This window comes from Echiichthys vipera, assembly GCF_963691815.1.
Source record: "Echiichthys vipera genome assembly, chromosome: 6".
In the NCBI taxonomy this organism is placed as follows: domain Eukaryota; kingdom Metazoa; phylum Chordata; class Actinopteri; order Perciformes; family Trachinidae; genus Echiichthys; species Echiichthys vipera.
In genome coordinates, this window is record NC_139831.1 from 9042308 (window position 1) to 9061425 (window position 19118).

At 40.5% G+C, this 19118-nt stretch overlaps 1 protein-coding gene across 2 annotated transcripts; it reads right to left on the minus strand.

Moving 5' to 3' along the window:
- Positions 1-3314: 3314 nt before the first annotated feature.
- slc9a6a (solute carrier family 9 member A6a) lies at positions 3315-18739 on the minus strand. Of its 2 annotated transcripts, none has more exons than XM_083914702.1 (16): positions 18424-18739; positions 14994-15193; positions 13820-13897; positions 13566-13642; positions 13278-13390; positions 11802-11907; positions 10204-10345; positions 9660-9765; positions 9110-9198; positions 7550-7663; positions 7204-7315; positions 6166-6319; positions 5778-5808; positions 5607-5692; positions 4894-4999; positions 3315-4649 (listed from the first exon to the last, which is right to left on the minus strand). In XM_083914702.1, exons 1-16 carry the CDS (start codon positions 18722-18724, stop codon positions 4377-4379), a joined length of 2088 nt encoding a protein of 695 aa, XP_083770828.1. In that variant the 5' UTR covers positions 18725-18739; the 3' UTR covers positions 3315-4376. The 2 variants fall into 2 exon arrangements, with proteins under 2 accessions (XP_083770828.1, XP_083770827.1); XM_083914701.1 differs by having other exon boundaries at positions 18376-18429.
- Positions 18740-19118: the final 379 nt, after the last annotated feature.

Below are 19118 nucleotides of genomic sequence, written 5' to 3' on the forward strand. Positions count from 1 at the left end.
ACATAAGAAAAAAACAGAGAAAGAGACCTCTTTTTGCGGCGCTACCTCTCCCCTCTCTGACCTGGGCCAATAGGAAGGCGCTCTCTCTGCCTGAAATGACCTGTGATTGGCCAAAGTCTTCCGTCACGGGCTAAATTTTCTAAATCCAGGAAACAGAGCAATAAGAGGAGGTGCAGAAGTCTATTTTCACAGCTTTACCTTGCCGTCAGACAGCTTTGTTTAAGTTTAAAACGGAGGAAAACTTGTCAAAGCCAGGAGACTCGATTGACATAACAGTACATTTACCTTGCTGAACACAGGAGTTGCTGGTCTACTATCGCCTCGATTGGTTAATTTTTGTCAATGGAGTCTGGTGGCTTTGATGAGAGCATAGAACTGTTTCAGTGGTCCCTGAGTAAACTTAGCAGCAAGGCAAAGCTGTGAAAATATTGTAAACATAGAGTACACTGAAACTGATATATATATTTTTAGGTGGTTAAAATATGTTTATGCTTCCATGTTGGTCCTCCTGCCTACTTCTTCAAACTGTGGGCGTGCCGAACGCCATCTATTTTAGGTAGTGCACTGGCTATGGATAAGTACCTCATACAGTACAACCACACTTCAAAATATCTGAACTTTACCTTTAACACTGCTTCTGACCAAGACCAGCCAGTCCCAGTCCGAATGTTTCACCATCTTAAATGGCTTGCAGGTTTGGGCCACTTTCACATGTCAAGGCTATGGAGATTATAAACCTTCTTAGCATAATGTGAAGAATCCCAGATTTATTCACCTCAAATAGAATCACTTCTGGCACTAATCTTCTTTCGTATGTCTTCTTCTCTAGAGCTCCACAGCTGCATTCTTACAGAACCCAGACAACCAATAAAAAAAGGGAAACAATGTAAATGAGGAGGCCATTAGAGAGCGAGGGCTTTAATCAAAAGCACAGGCTTCTGTTTATTGACCGTTGCACGCACATGAACAGGTGAGAGTATATTTACACATATGTAAACAGTCAGCACACGCACACACACACGCACACGCACACGCACACGCACACGCACACGCACGCACACACACACACACACACACACACACACACACACACACACACACACACACACACACACACACACACACACACACACACACACACACACACACACACACACACACACACACACACACACACACACACACACACACACACACACACACACACACGCACACAGACTTTGCAGTATAAAGATAGAGTGGACTGTCTGAAAACACAAAGCACAGCAGGCCTCTTTGGTCAGCTACTTCAGACACGATTTCCAATAATCAAAGCCTATCACAAGTCACCATTCAGAGAACAGAGAGAGAACACACGCTGGCAGAGCCGTAGGCAAACACCAAAACTTATATCAGCTTTATGCAGTTTTAACATTATTTCATGTGTCAGTTGAGGAACAGTGGCACAAAATTCTGCGTGTGTATATTGTTCTACCACCCAGCATCATCAACGCAGATGAATGATTCATGCTCTGTAGTCATGGCAACAGCATTCAAACACACACGCAGTAGCTGAATGGTGAAGTGATGAGATAGAAGTACAGTGTGAAAGGACTCTGATGCCATTGAGTGTGTCTACATGAATAAACTCCTAAATGGGATACTTCAATGACCCGATCATGAACAGGATATTCATGTGCATTTAAACACACTAAGTGCAAAGTGGAATTAGTTCTTTACAAAGAAAAAAACAATGAACCAACATAACTTGTACTGAAGATGCATTTAAGATTCATTAAACTGACATGAATTTGCTCCTTTTTCCACAACCTTCCAAAAACATAAATGGTCAATCGTTTGAAAGCAGCTGTTCAATAAAACATGAGAGCAAAAACAATAAAACATTTGTAATGGATGAGTGCAATTGATTCAACTTTTTTTTTTTTTCCTTCATTGTTTCCTTTCCACAAAATAAAAAACAAATAACAATAGCACAAATGAAAAGCATAAAATGGTAGAAAAACAAAAACAAAAGTAGAATAAATCATTTCCTGGATTATGGGGCGTCAAGAGGCATGCCGGATTAAAACAACGTGAACACATTTATTTAGAAGTTCCTGCACAGCAGAAGATAACTGTGGAAGGAAAAGAGATATCTAAAAGCCTGCTCTTCCTTCCACCTCTGTATCATCCCCAACCAACAAACACACACACACACACACACACAAATATCCTTCCTCTCTCGCTTTTATCATCATAATTATTTCTTTCACTCTTTTCTGAAACCCTGTCATCATCCTCTTGCACCCATTTTTTTTTCTCCGTCTCACCAAGACGATGAACCACAAAACCAACTAAGTCACCACGTTCGGAGTGTTTTCTGGCTTCTGTCCACATCAACACAGTGTTGCCACAGTGACGGCCTATCAACGCTTCCTGTTAAACCCACGTTAACAGCTGCTATACTGCACACAAAAGGAGTCACAACTCTTCTTGTGCACCCACACTGACCTATAGACTACAAGTTAAATGTAACACATCCATCCATGAGTACCATTATAATAGTATTTTTATGACGTAATGCATCCTAATGCTAGTAAATACTGAATTGATGCCATCGAACGATTAACCCTCAAGGAAACTATTGTGTACAGCAGAGAAAAATATCCAGCATATCAACGACTATTGTTTTATTCAGTCTGTTTTCATAATGATGAACTGCCACAGAGTTGATTAACTAATCATCAGGTAGCCTTATTATGTCTTATTTACTGATTTAAAGACCTCATAGTATATAGGGCTGCAACTATCAGTCTATTTATTGTTTATTTAAACAGCAAACAGCAATTTTGATCATTAATCGCCTCACATTCACCTTGTCCAGCTTCTCAAATGCAAATATTTGCTTTTCTTTAAAGCCTTCCATGATTACACAGTTGATATCTTTGGGTTTTCAACTATGGGTCAGACAAAACAAAATATTTAAATATGTCAACTTAAGCTCTGGGAAATTGTGATGAGCATTTGACACTTTATAGAACCAATGATTAATCAATTACACAACAAATAGCTGATAAATTGATAATAACAATAACAATAATAATATTTTGCAGCCTTAATAAAAACAAATAGAGATAATCCATTCTCTGATTTGCCAAAATGATACTCAAAATCAATTTTGTGTTAACCAATAACAGTTCGCTTCATTATAAGATCATTTGAGGAGAAAATGCCATCCAAAGTCTTGACATTAATGCACGATCGTAATAGAAAATGTATGCACAGAGATAAATGAGTATGAAAACTGCAACTCGGCCTTTAGTTCTTAAGCTCTGTTGCAAAAAATAATACAAAACCCTTTTAAAGGCATCTGCATTCAATTTCACAAAATGTCAAAATGCAGGATAGAAATGGCACAAATCTTTCTCCGTTAAAGCTCATTTGGATCTCGGAGCAGCAGCCCTTGGTTCTGCTGTGAGCGACATCAGCTTCTAAAATAAGGTGTGAAGTCCCTCTCCATGTCACAGTCAAAGGTCATTGGGAGAGATCCACAACTTTCACTGCCAGTTTTCACTGCATCAGTGGCAACACATTGTTACACTATTTACAGACGAATAGCACAAACTGCCAGCCCAAACACCCACTGAGTATATTGCTACCTTATGGACTTCTGTTGACTTTTTTGTATCTTTTTTTCTTTTTTACAAAGTGACTGCCCATCCTGAACAGGCTCTGCTTCAAAGAGCTGATGGCTCTTTAGTATGGGTTGCCAGGCTTTAAAATACAATTCCCAGGCACTTGATTTTAACACAATGTACAGTTAAGTTGTCCACTGGAACAGCATGCCTCTGATTCACAGAGAGAAGGCAGCAACATTCAAGGTCTGACCCAAAACACAAAAGTCCTCAACCTCCTATACGAAGAAAACAACAAGCATCCTCAGCATGCATGCAAAGTTATAGTCCTCTATTGTACATCGACAAATTAGCCAGTGGTTGGTACTTGCATTTACACACTAACACATGCTGCTAGACCTCTGTGCAATGCTACAGTAAGGTGACTGACACAGCTTTAAGCCAAACTAAGACAAACTGACTCTGAATTGAATACCAAACAAAACTGCAAATAAATAAGACTGTATTACAGTTATGGCAGAGGCCAGGGGGGTGTGGAAACGAGCAGAGCGAGAATGAGGTAGAGACAGTGATTTGCCACTATAGGGAGTGAGAAAATGTAACTGTGAGGAAAAGTGTGTAAAAAAAGAAGAATGAGGCAAGATCAAAAGCGAAGAAAAGTGGACAAGCCAAAGGAGGAGTGTCAGGTACTGGTCTTTTGCTCGATGGCTCGGGTCAGTGTGAGTTGGACGGTATATCTTGGTCAGCATTGAAAGATTATCTTCACATCCGCAAGCGGTGGTGGGGGTCTGTAAAGGGCGGCTCAGAGTCATCCATGGGCAGCACCAGGCGTGTGCCCCTCATCACTAGCTCGTGATCTCCATACGTTAACTCTCTGTCCAAGTCATCAGTGGTGGCGGCGCTAGCGAAAGCCGGACCGCCGCTTGTGTGGGAACCTGAAGCATCTGTACTGACAGTGATGTCGCCGTATGTCAGGTTGATATCACCGTCTGTCAGGATGAGGTCCGAGTCATCATCCTTCAGCTGGCACTCATTCTGGTGAAAGGGAGGAAGAGGATGTCAGACACAAACCAGAATAAAGTGTGAGATGTGACTCTACTATATGAGCATTAAATAAAGCAAACATTTTTACCAATAAAACGTAACTCTGGTTAATGTTTAAAGGCACAGTTTCTGGATGAGTCATCAAAATAACTTTTTTTTTAATTGGCTGATACAGGATGAAACCTAACAAACACAGATCGGCCCAAAATAGGTCCTGCATGAACCAATGTCTGACCTCAAAGGCCTGAGGGCTGGTGAGGAAGCGGGCGAGGGGGCCGCAGCAGGGGGGCAGTGTGGCTGTGAGAGGGGGACCGCTGTGAGTCAGGATGGGCTTCAGGTAGCTGGAGAGGGGGCTCGAGTCAAGGACATATTACACAGAAAACAGGCACTAAGAGAGAGTGGTAGGACACAACAAACAGAAACAAACAAAGATTCCTGTCAAGTGTGATTGACTTCTCACTATGCGTATTAAAAAACAAAAAGAAAAATTATCAAAACAAGTAATTTGATTAGGTTATTTACTTCAAATACATTAATGACCTTCATACTACGCAGCCAATAAAAGAGATCATTTGTCTTCAAGTCTGTACATAGTGCTCCCTCTGCTGTCTGACACTGTGAACTAGTCACCTCTAAACTGGAACATGGTTGACTGGGAATCATCATTTATCCTTTATCAAACCTACAAAAGGTTTTCTAATCTTTACACTGTATTCAGTTTTTAATACTCAGTTCGATTATTTTTGTTGTTGTTGTTGTTGTGGTATTTTGTGACTGAGTGATGATTTCTGCTCTTTGTTATATTTTGTTGTGTAATATATTTTTTTGGAGTTTCTGCATCAGAGGTGCAGGCCATTTATGTGTTTATCACAGGTAAATTAAAAAAATAAGTACTTGTTTTCCGATGTTTATGACACTGAAAACTAGTCATATGTTGCCAAAGGATACTTGTGGTCAAAGTTGTACCAAATTCTAAAAAGCCAGGCACTTTCTTGTTTGGTGCTTCTTCTCTCTGAGCCTTCAGCGATACTCATCTAAACAAACACAGACAACGTGGTTTAGCAGTTTTGTCACATTGTCACATTACAGCAAAAAGTATTTCACTATGGCCACACTTACAGAGTTATCCTGATCAGAATCCACTCCCACTCTGTGAAAGGAAAGTAAACACGTGTAAGTCAGATACATTTTTAAACTGTCAGAGCAGAACAGCATGTTTCCCCCGTTTAGCAAGTTCCTCTGCAGCAAGGTTGCATGAAAAGGTGGGTGTACTGTAAAAAGCCTCAAGCATTCACCAGAGCAGAGCCAAAGGTTACACTGTATGATTCTTGGAGTTTTAACCTGATGAACCAGTTAAACATGGGGGGCCATAAAGTCGGGACAAAAAAAGCTAATTGCTCTGAAAGCCTCTGAAATGATCTAAAATACCCAGTTGTGTCAAAGCCCTCCATTGTTCAACAAATGCTAACTGCAAATCCAGTTTGACTGAGGAGACGGAGAGGCATACCTTATGCGCAGACAGGACAGCATCTGGGTGGTGCCACCTCCACAAACCCAGACAGTAAAGAAGACCACGAGCAGAGTGGTGGAAAACATCATCTGTCGGGCGTATGTCGCCGTGTCCCTGATGGAAAGGGCGAAGGTCATCGCGCCTCGCAGTCCTGAGGAGCACAGCATGGAGAAATGTTAAAACACAAATGTGTATGTATGTTCCTATACAAGACAAATAAGTTGATTTCCGTTTACAAGCATCCATCATCTTCGGGGCTGGAGCAGATCCCTGCTGACATTGGGCATGAGGCGAGGTAAACCCTGGACAGGACGCCGGTCTATTGCAGGGCACATAGAGACGAACAGAGACAGACAAACACTTACAGGCAATTTAGAGTCATCAATTAACCTAAGAGAACCGACGCACACACGGGTAGAACATGCAAACTCCACACAGAAGGGCCCCAGCCCCAGCCAGGATTCTAACCAGAACACCGCCGTGCCATCCTATTTACAAGCATGTGTTGATTATCTTCTAACCTACTCACAGTGAGCTGCAAGAAACTAGAGCTATGACCCTACAGCAAGGGTGTTTTCCTGTGTCCACCCCAGATCTGATAGTTAGTCGGTCAAGTGCATCAACACACGGCCGGGACAAACTGATCAATCAATGATGACAGCTAATCCACTAATACAGGACTAGTTTGCAATTTCCAACCACTACAGTAATGGTTGGACTGTGGTCGTAAGAACTAATCTCTGGACAGCAAAGGTCTGAAAAATGGCGTTTGCTTTGCCATGACCCCCCCAAACTCTAGATCTGTGTCCCACCTTGGCCGCCCCCAGTCAAAATGTCCTGAAAAAGCCACTTCCCTACAAACCCTATTCAAGCCCCGCAGGAATTTTTTAAAAATTACACTCCAGCCCAGAATCAAAGAGAATCAAAGCTCTACAACCAACTAGAAAATGTTTCACTGCATCAACACTGTGCAGAGGCCTAAATGTCTTGTACAAAATACATGGTAAATGTTTTTTATTTTTGTATACCACTGACCCGCAAACATCATCATGTGCTGGAAGTTAGATCTGATCTTGTTGCGTCGTCCCAGATTAAGAAGGAAAGAGAGAGGGTAGATATTTGCAGCTCTTCCCAGGAACACTGCCACCTGGGTGGGAACGAGGTTAAGGAGAGGACAACAAAACAAAACAGAGAGCTAGTGAAGTCTCCTTGCTCTGTGCCAGGCTTGTTTTCTGCAATCAATTACCGTTTGCTTCTTGGTGGTTACTTGTAATACTGTGGGAACTTTTTTCTTCTGCAAGTGAAAACAGCCACTGCTGTGATCAAGCAGAGCGTTAAGTCAGGCTCAAGTGCACCAGAGAGGTCAATAAGCAAAAGATACAAAAGCTCCGACGATGAACATGGGATTAAAGACATGGCTCTGGAAGGTGAACAGGGTCAGACCCATGTAAGAGAAAATGAAGTTCTCTGCCAGGAAATTGAGCAGTTCGAAAAGCTGCAACACAAGAGAAACAACATCAGTAGATTTGAGGTGCAACCAAATTACATTCCCGAAGAAACAGTTATAGTCAACGGTTGGGTACACGCAGTTTTAACTGCAATCAAACTTTAAACATTAAGGGCGCACCGTACCTAGCCCTAGCCCTCACGCATTGATTGATGTCATCACTTTGTTTACAAATCTTTCCATAGACCTCAGAGTTTTTGTGCGTCTTGTCGACTGTTTTTGAATATTTTCATTCGACCAAATCTGCAGTAAACACTCCACCTCCGCATCACACCAACGTGAACCTTTCGCCGCCATTGTTTTAAATGTCTGCGCATGGTCCTTCTTTCTTTCTTGTCTGAACAGGCGCACATAAAAATACGTCAGAACCGCTGCACACTCGTGTTCGTACATGTGCAAACGTGCTTTACAAAAGCCCACCTCTCCCAAACGGGCCGTAGACGGCAAGCGTACCGCTCCTAGAAGCGGTTCGGTCACACTCACACTGGTCAAACGAACTAGACTTTAGCCGTGAAAGGGCCTTAGGCACAGTACGGATGGACAGTGTGAGTGTGTCCTTAAAATCACATTGAACATATAAATGCAATTATTTATTTCATTATACCTGAAAGGAAAATAATATATTACGGCCATTGTTAGTAAAAATATTATGAATTATAGAGCCAGAGGAGGGGGGGGGGGGGGGGGGGGGTAATATTCTGTTTTTAACTGTTAATGAACCACACCGCTTCTTAAGGTTGGGTCAACCTCCTCACAACATAGACGCCGGTAGTTGCCCCGTGTATTATGCCTGCGGTGGATGACCTAATCAGATTATAATTTGCAATCAGTTTAGTAACAAGGAAATCCTCATGATTTTAGCCCTTAATCATCTAAACATGGCAGAGACATTTCCGTAAATTGGGCCCATTGAAAAGAAAACAACACATTTTGACTGTCGCACCTCTTCGTTAATATGTATATGGAATTTCCCGTTTACTGGTCATGTGATGAGTTTGATCCAAAGTAAAGCAATGTGGTTCCTTAACAAAAAAAAAATGCTGTCGTAATTATGCTCTACTCTTTTTAATTCAAATCGTTTTTATGGTCAATCAAATCTGGTTTTCCCCCTTCTTTGAAAACAATTTTGGTATGTGGAGAACTATCACTTTGGTTCTTGACCTTTAAAGTTGGTTAAATACATTTCTGAGCCACAACATCAAATAGTACATATGAACATACTGCACATTGCAAACAAACCCACTACTATTTTACATTTTTATAGCTTGTAAATTGACACACAGCACTTAGTGACTGTGTAACATTTTCACTTTTAAAACATTTCTTGACATGGTCACTGATAAATTACACCTTGATCTTTCTGTTTTACCGCCAAAAGAAAGGGACAAAGACAGAAAAAGAACAGAATGAGCAGTGTTGTGGTTCAGGTCTGACCTGTTTGGTCCTGTCCTGGGATTCAGGAGACAGGTTGTTGAAGGTGTAGTGGGCCTGAGTGATTCCACAGAACAGCACTGCGACCACACCTGCAACACAGCAGTAGGAACGGAGGTACAGAAACAGAGTTAGAGTTAGAAGACTGATCATGCAGCGTGTCCTTTATGATCCCCGACCTACCTGCCCACCCTTCATTAAATAATAATACATACTTTAAATAATATTATATTAAATAATCAATTAAAAAAAAGATACAACTATAACAGTAATACAAAGAGAGTTCATAAATACAATATTAAAAATATATATATATATATATATTAAAAAAAATAACTCAATAAGAAACTTTAATAGAAAAGAAACATTACTATTAATAATAAAATAAATGCTCTATCTATCTATCTATAGAATGTGTGTGTGTGTGTGTGTGTGTGTGTGTGTGTGTGTGTGTGTGTGTGTGTGTGTGTGTGTGTGTGTGTGTGTGTGTGTGTGTGTGTGTGTGTGTGTGTGTGTGTGTGTGTGTGTGTGTGTGTGTGTGTGTGTGTGTTACCTGTGAAGCCACAGGCCTCAGCCAGTAGAAATGTGCTCCATGACATGAGGAAGAACAGAGCCGTCTCGAGCAGTGGAAAATCTCTCAGTTTCGTGAATTTAGTTACGTACAACACAAGAAGTCAAGGAGTTTAACAAAGACGCTCTAACATGAATTCATATTAGAACAGAATACAAATCTGACATTTTGGAGAGTTAATTTCACTTGTTTCCAAAGCAGAATGATTTTGTTTAATTGACTCACAACATTAAAAAATCCCATTATCCACCAATTCCATCAAACTTTCTTTTTCAACCATTATTTTACAATAAAAACAGTTTTATCACTTTGTATCAATTACATTGCTAAAGGTACTTTTTGTTATGTAGTATTTTCTTTTCTTCCTCGATATTATTAACAGCTGAGTAAATCATTACAATTGAATTTAACATTTAACACTTTATGCCTTGTAAACATGTTCCAGTGGATGGGTTCTATATTTTATTAGAATAGGAAAGCTTTAGAAATAGCTTATAAATAAATAAATAAATGCCAGAAAAGATATGAGCGCAGTGACGACCCCGGTGGCCACTCCCAGAGCAAAGGAGCCGCTGAAAACTCCAAGGAACATCCCAAACGACTTGAGCATCGCCATGACCTCAAAGGTGTGGCTGTTGTCCCCTTGTGGCTGGTACGCTACTATGGACCTGATATTACACAAGATACAGATTTACAGAGCCATACATAAACTTCACAGCTCGTCGAGCCAAAGTTAAAGCCTGTAATGTAACGGCCTAACCCGTACAGTAAATCGTCTTCTCATCTGGAAATATTTCAACTGCACATTCCACCACTTTAGTAGGTCTCCACTTAGAGGGCATTAGTTTGATAACATTTCAGGTTTGCTTCTGTTGATAAAGCACACAGCAAAAACTCCCACTCATGTAAGTTTAGACAAAGAGAAAAGCAGAGTTATGTAGAGGTCAGAGACTCTATTTGGATAGTTCAGTGTTAATACTTAACTTGTAACAAAAGTGGCTTGATTAGAAGTCTACACAGGTGATATTGCTGTGTGGAAGAAGGTATAGACATATGTAATCCATCCGTTAGACTGAATATATTCAAGTCAATTTGAGTTTTTTTGCAGAGAATCTGGAGGAACCCTGCAGACCCCGCTTTCCAGGAATCCCAGGGTGGCATCATGATAGAAACAGATTTATTTCAGCTCTCAAAGGACAGTGGGGAGACTACTTCGAATACGTTGTTAATGTGGAGGTTAAGCACTTTATACGTCAACTTTGAGTATCATCACTGAACCATCTCAATAAAGTCATCCTTAAAAGAACAAGACCATCCTTTTCATCCAACTTGAGTCAAACTGCTTTCAAATACAGGTTACAAGTTTTCAAACTGGAGTCTGGAGTGAGAGGGATTTTATGACAACAGAATTATTTAAAATTCAGCACGCTAGCTGTCAGTCAGAAAAGGCTATTTTTCAAATATTTCGCTAGTAGTTCAAGATAGTGTTGTGATAAAGTGTTATAAAAGGGAAATATCTCCCTCCTCGATTCACAGGCCCCACACTCACAAAACAAATCACCAGGCATCTTGTCCTTAAGCATTCCTGGCGTCCTGCCTTCTTCTTGGCTTTTGGACAAACAAAGCAAATTTATTTTTTCACTGACTAATGAAAAAACAGTTTACCGAAAAAAATATATATATATGAATACGTAATGAAATGTTCTGTATCTCTGGTTGAATAAGCCACAGTCAAAAAACAAATGGCTGGTGATTCGTCATATTTGTCCCAACACCACAAAGGCACACGATGCCGTGCTCTACTTATTGCTTCCGTTCAATGGGCTGGTCAGAGTCTCGCTGCAGGCACCGACCCCTCCACTGTGCCTGCTATTACAGTTTACAATTCTGTGGAAATAATAACAGTCCCATGTAGAGGAGGGGAAAAAAACGAGTGTTAGCTTATGTACCGCCTGGTGTTTAGCATGGCATTAATGAGAAACTGATATGATCGATATAAAAGCATGACTTGCACTTTTCAATATTCCTCTCAGGAGTAATTCAGCAGCTCCGTGCACGTTCAGGCTGGTTCGGAATAGATGCAGTCTCACGGTTTGAGTGTGATATGAATTTAAGACTACTCACGAGGACAGAACCACGGCCACTGCATCGTTGAGCACACTCTCTCCAAACAACAGAGCGTACAGATCCACGTCAACCTGCAGCTCGTTGAAGATAGCCAGGACCGTCACTGTGAACAAAGAGACAAACACGGAATTCCTCTGGTGTCATTCTCGTTAGAACTAAACCAAATGACTGATAAACATCACTGAGCAAAACTGAAGCGGGTCCCAAGTTGTGTTTCAATTCTATACTCCAGTAAACACTAATGAGGGCTGAATCGTGTCTTCATTGTGTTTAAAGCTGGTATTTCTGCACATACTGTAATAATAATACATTTATTTTATAAAGCGCTTTTCCAGAACCCAACGTTTACAATGACAAAAAACAGGTAAAGGGTTTCTGCATTTCAGATAAAGATTAGACCACACATTATTATTATTATTGTTATATCATTATTATTATCATAACTGTTATACTATTTGTAGAAATAGATTCCAGTGGTGGATGCATAAGATTGTTTTTGACTTATGCCATCCGGACATTTCCAATAACTCCAGAGCAGAAAAAAAGCTCGTAGCTGTAATGATCATTTTCAAAATTCCAAACATGTTTTTATCCACGAATATTTATTGCCCTTTCTTCCTTTCAAAAACAACATTTTCACTGCAGTCAAAAAACTGTTTGCTCTCCCTCTTGCTGCACTCAAAGGGAGACACGCACCTGTATTAACGGGGCGGTCTTAACAACACCATAAATAACATTTTTATCACCGCAATGACAAAACATCCGTTTCGGCTCAAACACTATTATAGTGAATTATCGAAGTCACAACGACAATTTCAATCTCATGAATAACTATATTCAAATTGATGATTTTTGATGTCTTCATAACATATGATATATGACGTTCAAAGCTTTGAATTCAAAAAAACGAATTACATTCGCTACAGCCCTAGTCTGGTTTATTGGATGTAGATTGCAGGTATAAAGCACCACTTGCAGGATGTCAGACATCTTCCTTCCCTTCTGTTCTCTCCACTATTTGTCTTGTTCTGGTTGTGATTGCTTTAAAGAAATACAAACAAGTCTGTGCATGTTTAGCCCCTATCCCAGAACGTTACCTCGTGCAGCCAGACCATACTTTAAGCATATTTTAATGATAACATATACTTTGGCTTTACTCTTTACTACAGTATACCTGTACTTTGTAGAAACAGGATATAACACAATATTTGCATTGACATCCTTGAAAACAAATTTTGAATTTTGAAATTTAAAGCAAACCTGCATCAACACTTATTATTCACATTTTTAGCAGCTGAAGCTTACATCTCCATCTCAGTTGGAGTTTGTATTGGGGGAAATGGTGTCAAAACTACACCCAAGAATTAAGCAACGGTGTCAGACAAGGTGAAATATTCATGTATGTAAAAAAGTTAGAACTAGTGTAACTTTTAAGCAAGACAGACTTTGAAGACTGAGAATTAGCACACGTACCAGGGTCTGTGGCTGAGACAATGGCTCCAAAGAAGAGACAATCGGTGAAGAAGAAGTCTCCACCTAGCTGTCCCACCTGATTCATTAGCACCACACAGCCGTACATCAGCAACCTGACGGAGGAACAGCAGGTGGTTTTGCATCCCAAACAACAGTGACTTCAGTAGCACAATGTCTTTTGTGCACAATGTCTTTTGTGCTACTACTGTGACTACAATATAGAGTCAAACATGTGAAATCAGTGGCTCTTTTTCTTAGTGTTGGTGTTTTGCAAATTAATATTCTTACCCAATCACAAAACAGGAAACAACTGTCCCCAGGAAGGCGTAAGCCAGGATGGATCCCATGTTAAGGAAGAAGTGTCTCTGAAGGACAAAACAAACAAACGTGTCAACAATCACCTGCATAGTGACTAAAATCCTTATTCTACTCTAAAGATGAGAAGGAATAAGTGGATTTTAGCATTTCATATTGAAAAGAGGACAATATTTAATTTAGTTCTTTATGCTACAGTAGAGAGAGTGGCTGAAATAATACTGCACCCTTTTTAGGCTGTAGCCAGCGTGGAAGATGATAGGTGGTAGGAGAATATTGAAGAACACCTCAGGGTCAAAGGTCACCTGAGACACACACACACACACACACGCGCGCGCCTGTTGCATTATTGGAAAACTAAAACAAGTTAATTAATCAAATGACACATCTGGACAAACATGAAGCAGCTTCCAGCACATTTGACAGAAAGTTATTATAGTCGTAAAATGACAAAATGAGAAAAGCGGACAGCTTCTATACGCCGGCAGACCAAATATATTCCGGCTAATACCAGTTTTTTAGCTGTAAATCTACATCAGTGTGATATTAAAAGTGTGCCCAGATGTCACAAATACACACCAGCATGTGATCACAGCATAATCATTGTGGACGCAAAAAGTCCAATTGATCCTCTGTCCACCAATTTTTTTCTGTACTTTTCACAGAGAGGAGCTTCCTGACACTTATTTTACCAGAAGCAATAAGGCTTTTTTTATATATAAAAGTTCTTGGTCAGACTTCTAGAAAATAAAGATATATTTATGTGGAGAATTCATGGTGCATACAGATACGAAACCAAAATGTTTGACTAAGAACACAACTCATCATTACTTCCATTATCAATTAATCTGAACAATTTCCTGGATTAATTAGTTAAACAGCATGAAGAAGTATCAGGGACCATGATGCCCCAGGGCAGCTGTGACTACTACGTAGTTTACCACCACCATGTATGTCTGAGTGAATGAATGGAACCTGGACTCTGTAAAGCGCCTTGAGCACTGAGAAAGGCGCTATATATAAATCAAAGCCATAATAATAATAATAATAATATTAATGATAGAACATCCTGGACCTTGTCGTGATATCCTTAATGATGCCTTAAAAACTTGTATTTTGTTTTACTTCTGTGCTGTATTTTGATTTTTGTCAAATAAACTACATAATTTTTTCTATAAAATGTCAGGTGAAAAATATAGATTATCATTTCCCAGAGCCCAAGGTAAAGTCTTAAAATCGTTTGAAAACAGTGGCAACATGAACAGCAGAGAAGAACCTTAAACCTGTAGACAGATCTATAGAAACTTCACGATACAGTGACAGAATGCACATAATCAGTAGTGAAACTCTACGACTTGTTGTGGTCAGACACAATCTCAAACACGATATGACGGAGTGTACCTTTCGCAGCATTTCGTTATCTTGCACGTCGTTCACCTCGTTGGCACCGATCTCCCCTTTCAGAGTGTACTCGTAGAATCTGCCACTGATGTTGACCAGCAGAGTGGCGGGGCTGGCATTGACGTGGCAGCTCATCGTGGCGTTGCTAATGTCCCGAGGAACGTGGATGCCATAGCGCAACACCACGCCAACAAGTACGCCTGGGGGGTGGGGGTGGGGGGTAGAAGAAAGACGAATGGGACAGTTGATGAATGTAAACCGTCTCTGGCTGCAATAAGGAGGCCGGAATAGATGAAGACATTTCACTAAAGGAGTTAATGTGGGGTGCTCGTGATTCTGGGGCTGCCTACAGTTGCAGAAGGCAATCGACATGATTCAGTAAGATCACTTTATGAAAAAGAAATGGAGAACTATTAGCATCACAAAGCCAGACTAAACGGTATAAGCTCAGGTTTCATTATGAAATTAAAGTCTGAAAAACCTCCATTTGAGAATGAATTGCCTTCTCAGATTTGTACCTACAAACTAGGAATACTATGTGCACAGATGATGATGGAAACACTTGTTAAAAGCACTGCACGGCCACACAGGTATTTTTCAACTACAGTAGTCTGGCGGAGGAAGTTGAGTGAAGCTTTGTGCAAACACAGGTGCAACAAAACTAACCGGAGAGTGCAGGATATGTCAATCAAGCATACTGAAGTTTGTACATGCCCAGTATATGTACTGTTATTTTAAGAATGTGGTTAAATATTTTGACTTATCAAGCAGGAAAAGCAAACACTGTTCATGATGGCTCTGTGCAATTTAAGTACTCCAGGAAGCCAAGCCAGTGAGTCGATGTGGCAACACCTCGGCCCTGTAATTTACACATTATTATTATTATTATTGTTATTACTATTATTATTATTACCTCCACCAAGGAGGTTAAGTTTTAAGTTCAGTTGTCAGCAGAATTACGAGAAACTACTGACCCGTTTTCATGAAACTTGGTAGAAGCATGTAGCATGGGCCAACGGAGAACCCATTCAATTTTGGAGTAAATCCAATCAGGGGGTGGATAAGGATGTAAGAAAATACACTTGAGTATCACGACATATTTTGTTTTATGGTTTGGATTCTCAAAAACACTGTAGTGATTTTTTTTTTTGCTTACATGCAATTACAGAAAATACTAAATACAGTGCTTCATTTCGTGTTGTGCAGCACGGTGGTGTGGTCGTTAGCACCGTCGCCTCACAGCAACAGGGTTCCTGGTTCAAATCAGAATCCTTGTGTGTGGAGTTTGCATGTTCTCCCTGTGTCTGTGCGGAGGAAATGTCCAAAGACATGTATGTGATGGGTTAATTGATGACTCTAAATTGCCCGAAGGTGTGAATGGTTGTCTGTCTCTGTCTGTCTCTATGTGTCCGGTCAAGGGTGTACCCCGCCTCACGCCCAATGTCAGCTGAGATCGGCTCCAGCCCCCCGCCACCCCATTAGGGACAAGTGGTTGAAGATGATGGATGGATTTTGTGTTGTGTATAGACAGCAGAGATGCAATCAGTTGACTCTTCCATACCAACATAACAACACACAGGGTTCCTACACCTTTTCCAAAGTCAAGATCAAGCACTTTTCAAGCATTTCAAGGTGCATTTGAATGTTTTTCACCTTACAGCTGTGCTTAACTACATATTTGTATACAGTGCAATACTCAGTATTCAGTAGACTTATTGTTGCACTTGTTCATCACATAGATGTGAGAGGTTATTGTACTATAAACAACCAAAATTATGTTTTGAGACAGCTTTCTACAGAAGGACGACACTGAAAGGAAAACTAACTTGACTAATAGATCGACAGAAATATAATTATACATTATATAATTAAATATAATATGTTATATAATTAGAATTAATTATATTTTGATAATCGGTTAATAATCAAAAGTCATTTTCATGCAAAAATGTCAGAAAATGCTGTTTTCAGTGTCTCAAATATGGAGATCTTCTTTTCTCTATGTTATATCATATATGCATTCCCATATAAAATAACATTTCAAGCACTTTATTACAGATCCAAGCACTTTTCATATCTTGAAAAGACCACACATTTATCCAAGTGTTTTTAAGGATTTCCAGCAGCCGTACGAACCCTCAACTATAAAAGTTTCCCTAAAATTTGATAAAAACTAGAGACGATCGTGATGGGATCACACCTGCCGCAACACCAAATCGGATCAAGACATAAAATAGGGGAGGCAAGGCACCTTAACTACTTCTTGGGGTGCAATTGCTCGGACGACACCCGTCTTTGAACTCATTTTAACTCTCAAAACAGACAGAAAGACAGACAGATTACTCAAAACCACACCTGTGGTAGTTCCAGCTACAGTAGGTGTTTAACGGGCTGAATTTTGCCATGATGACACACACACACACACACACACACACACACACACACACACACACACACACACACACACACACACACACACACACACACACACACACACACACACACACACACACACACAGTGAAAACAATACCAAAGATCGCACTATAACAGTATCATAGTATATCATGATACATAGATAGATACATCGCCAGATTCTTGCGGATCAACAAATACATTTTTCACTTTTGTTAACATTGCGAATGCGTCTCTAGTTGTTATTACCTAGGGCTGAGCATTTCCTCCTTTAGGAAAAGATCTTTGTGGGTGGACTATGCTGCCGTACAAAGCCTAAGTACAGTAACTACAAAACCCCTAATAACAGTTTTGGGCCTGAAAGTATGGAGGTTAGGATTGATTAGGAAAAACCATAATCCATCATTAATGTGCATATGAAGTTGTTGGGACAGTAAACAAACTTTTTTGCTTACATTATTTTCTAGTCATTGCAGATACACAACAGCATGACCAATTTCCCATCCATTCAGAAAACTGTTTTAGAGGGTGGCTTTTTTAAAAGTGTTGTCAACTCTCCATAAAAAAGGCCAAAGACACCCCAGTGGGTGGTGTTTGTCCTGTCAGGTGTAGGGTGGGTTTATGTTGTGTGGTGTCTCTGAGTGAAGGAGGGAACAGTCAATCACATATTGTGCAGCCTGCTCGTCATGACGTCTATTTCCAAGCACATTTATCCTTGGCCTCACCAGACCACAGAGTAGGGAAGTGACATTTTGGGCTGTGTTTTTTTCATGCTACGTGGGCCTAAATACTTGGCTGCATGAATATCATTTGCAAGACCGAGCAGGGAGCTTACAGCATCTACCTTGAACTTTCCCAAATGTACTTAAATGCGTCACATCTTATAAAACTTATTGCCGGGGTTGGAAGAATGAATAACAGACACTGTCCACGCAATCATGTCAAATCTTATCCTGCGTATGAAATTACATATCAGTTATGATGACGTCTCTCGGTCACGCTGGAGGAGCATCTCACCATAAATCATCGCCAGTCCAGTTTCGTGCAGGAACCTGAACCGCCGGTGTTTGAACAGCCAGATGGTGAGGATGGTGAGGGTGAGGAGCATGATGAAGATGAGCAGGTCCGCGCTGTCCTGCCTGTGGCTCTCCTCAGCCTGTTTCTCTGTAACGATGTTCTCCATGGCACTATCCTCCTCCTCCTGAGATAAAGATGCTCTGCACACACAGATGCTCACAGACAGACTCACGAGCAGCAGCAGCCACAGCGTCCTCGTCGCCCGCCTCCAGGCGCCGTTGACAGTCACTTTAAACACCATCTCGGCTGCTCGGCGGTCAAATGCTGCAGTGTCGTCGCGGGTAAAAAAAAAGGGAAACTTTGTGCTAATAATATGATTCACGAACTGGGGGGAAGTAGAGAGCTGAGAGACGACTGCTACAGAGCAATCGACTTCGGCCCGGAAGTGAAAACTATTTTTTTTTCCAAAAAGTGTACAATGTTTATTTCAAAGTAAAAGTACCATAGCAGAATGTCCCTGTAATAATAATAAATCCTGAAATAAATCGTATCATAGCGTATTGTGTGTGATTGATACATCTTGTGAATGAACAAGTATATTAATTCGGCCTTTTTTACGGAGTCTTGACAAAGATGATGATACTAGTTCGGAATGGCGACTCTTATTGTGAAATCGTTCATTTCCATTTTACTGA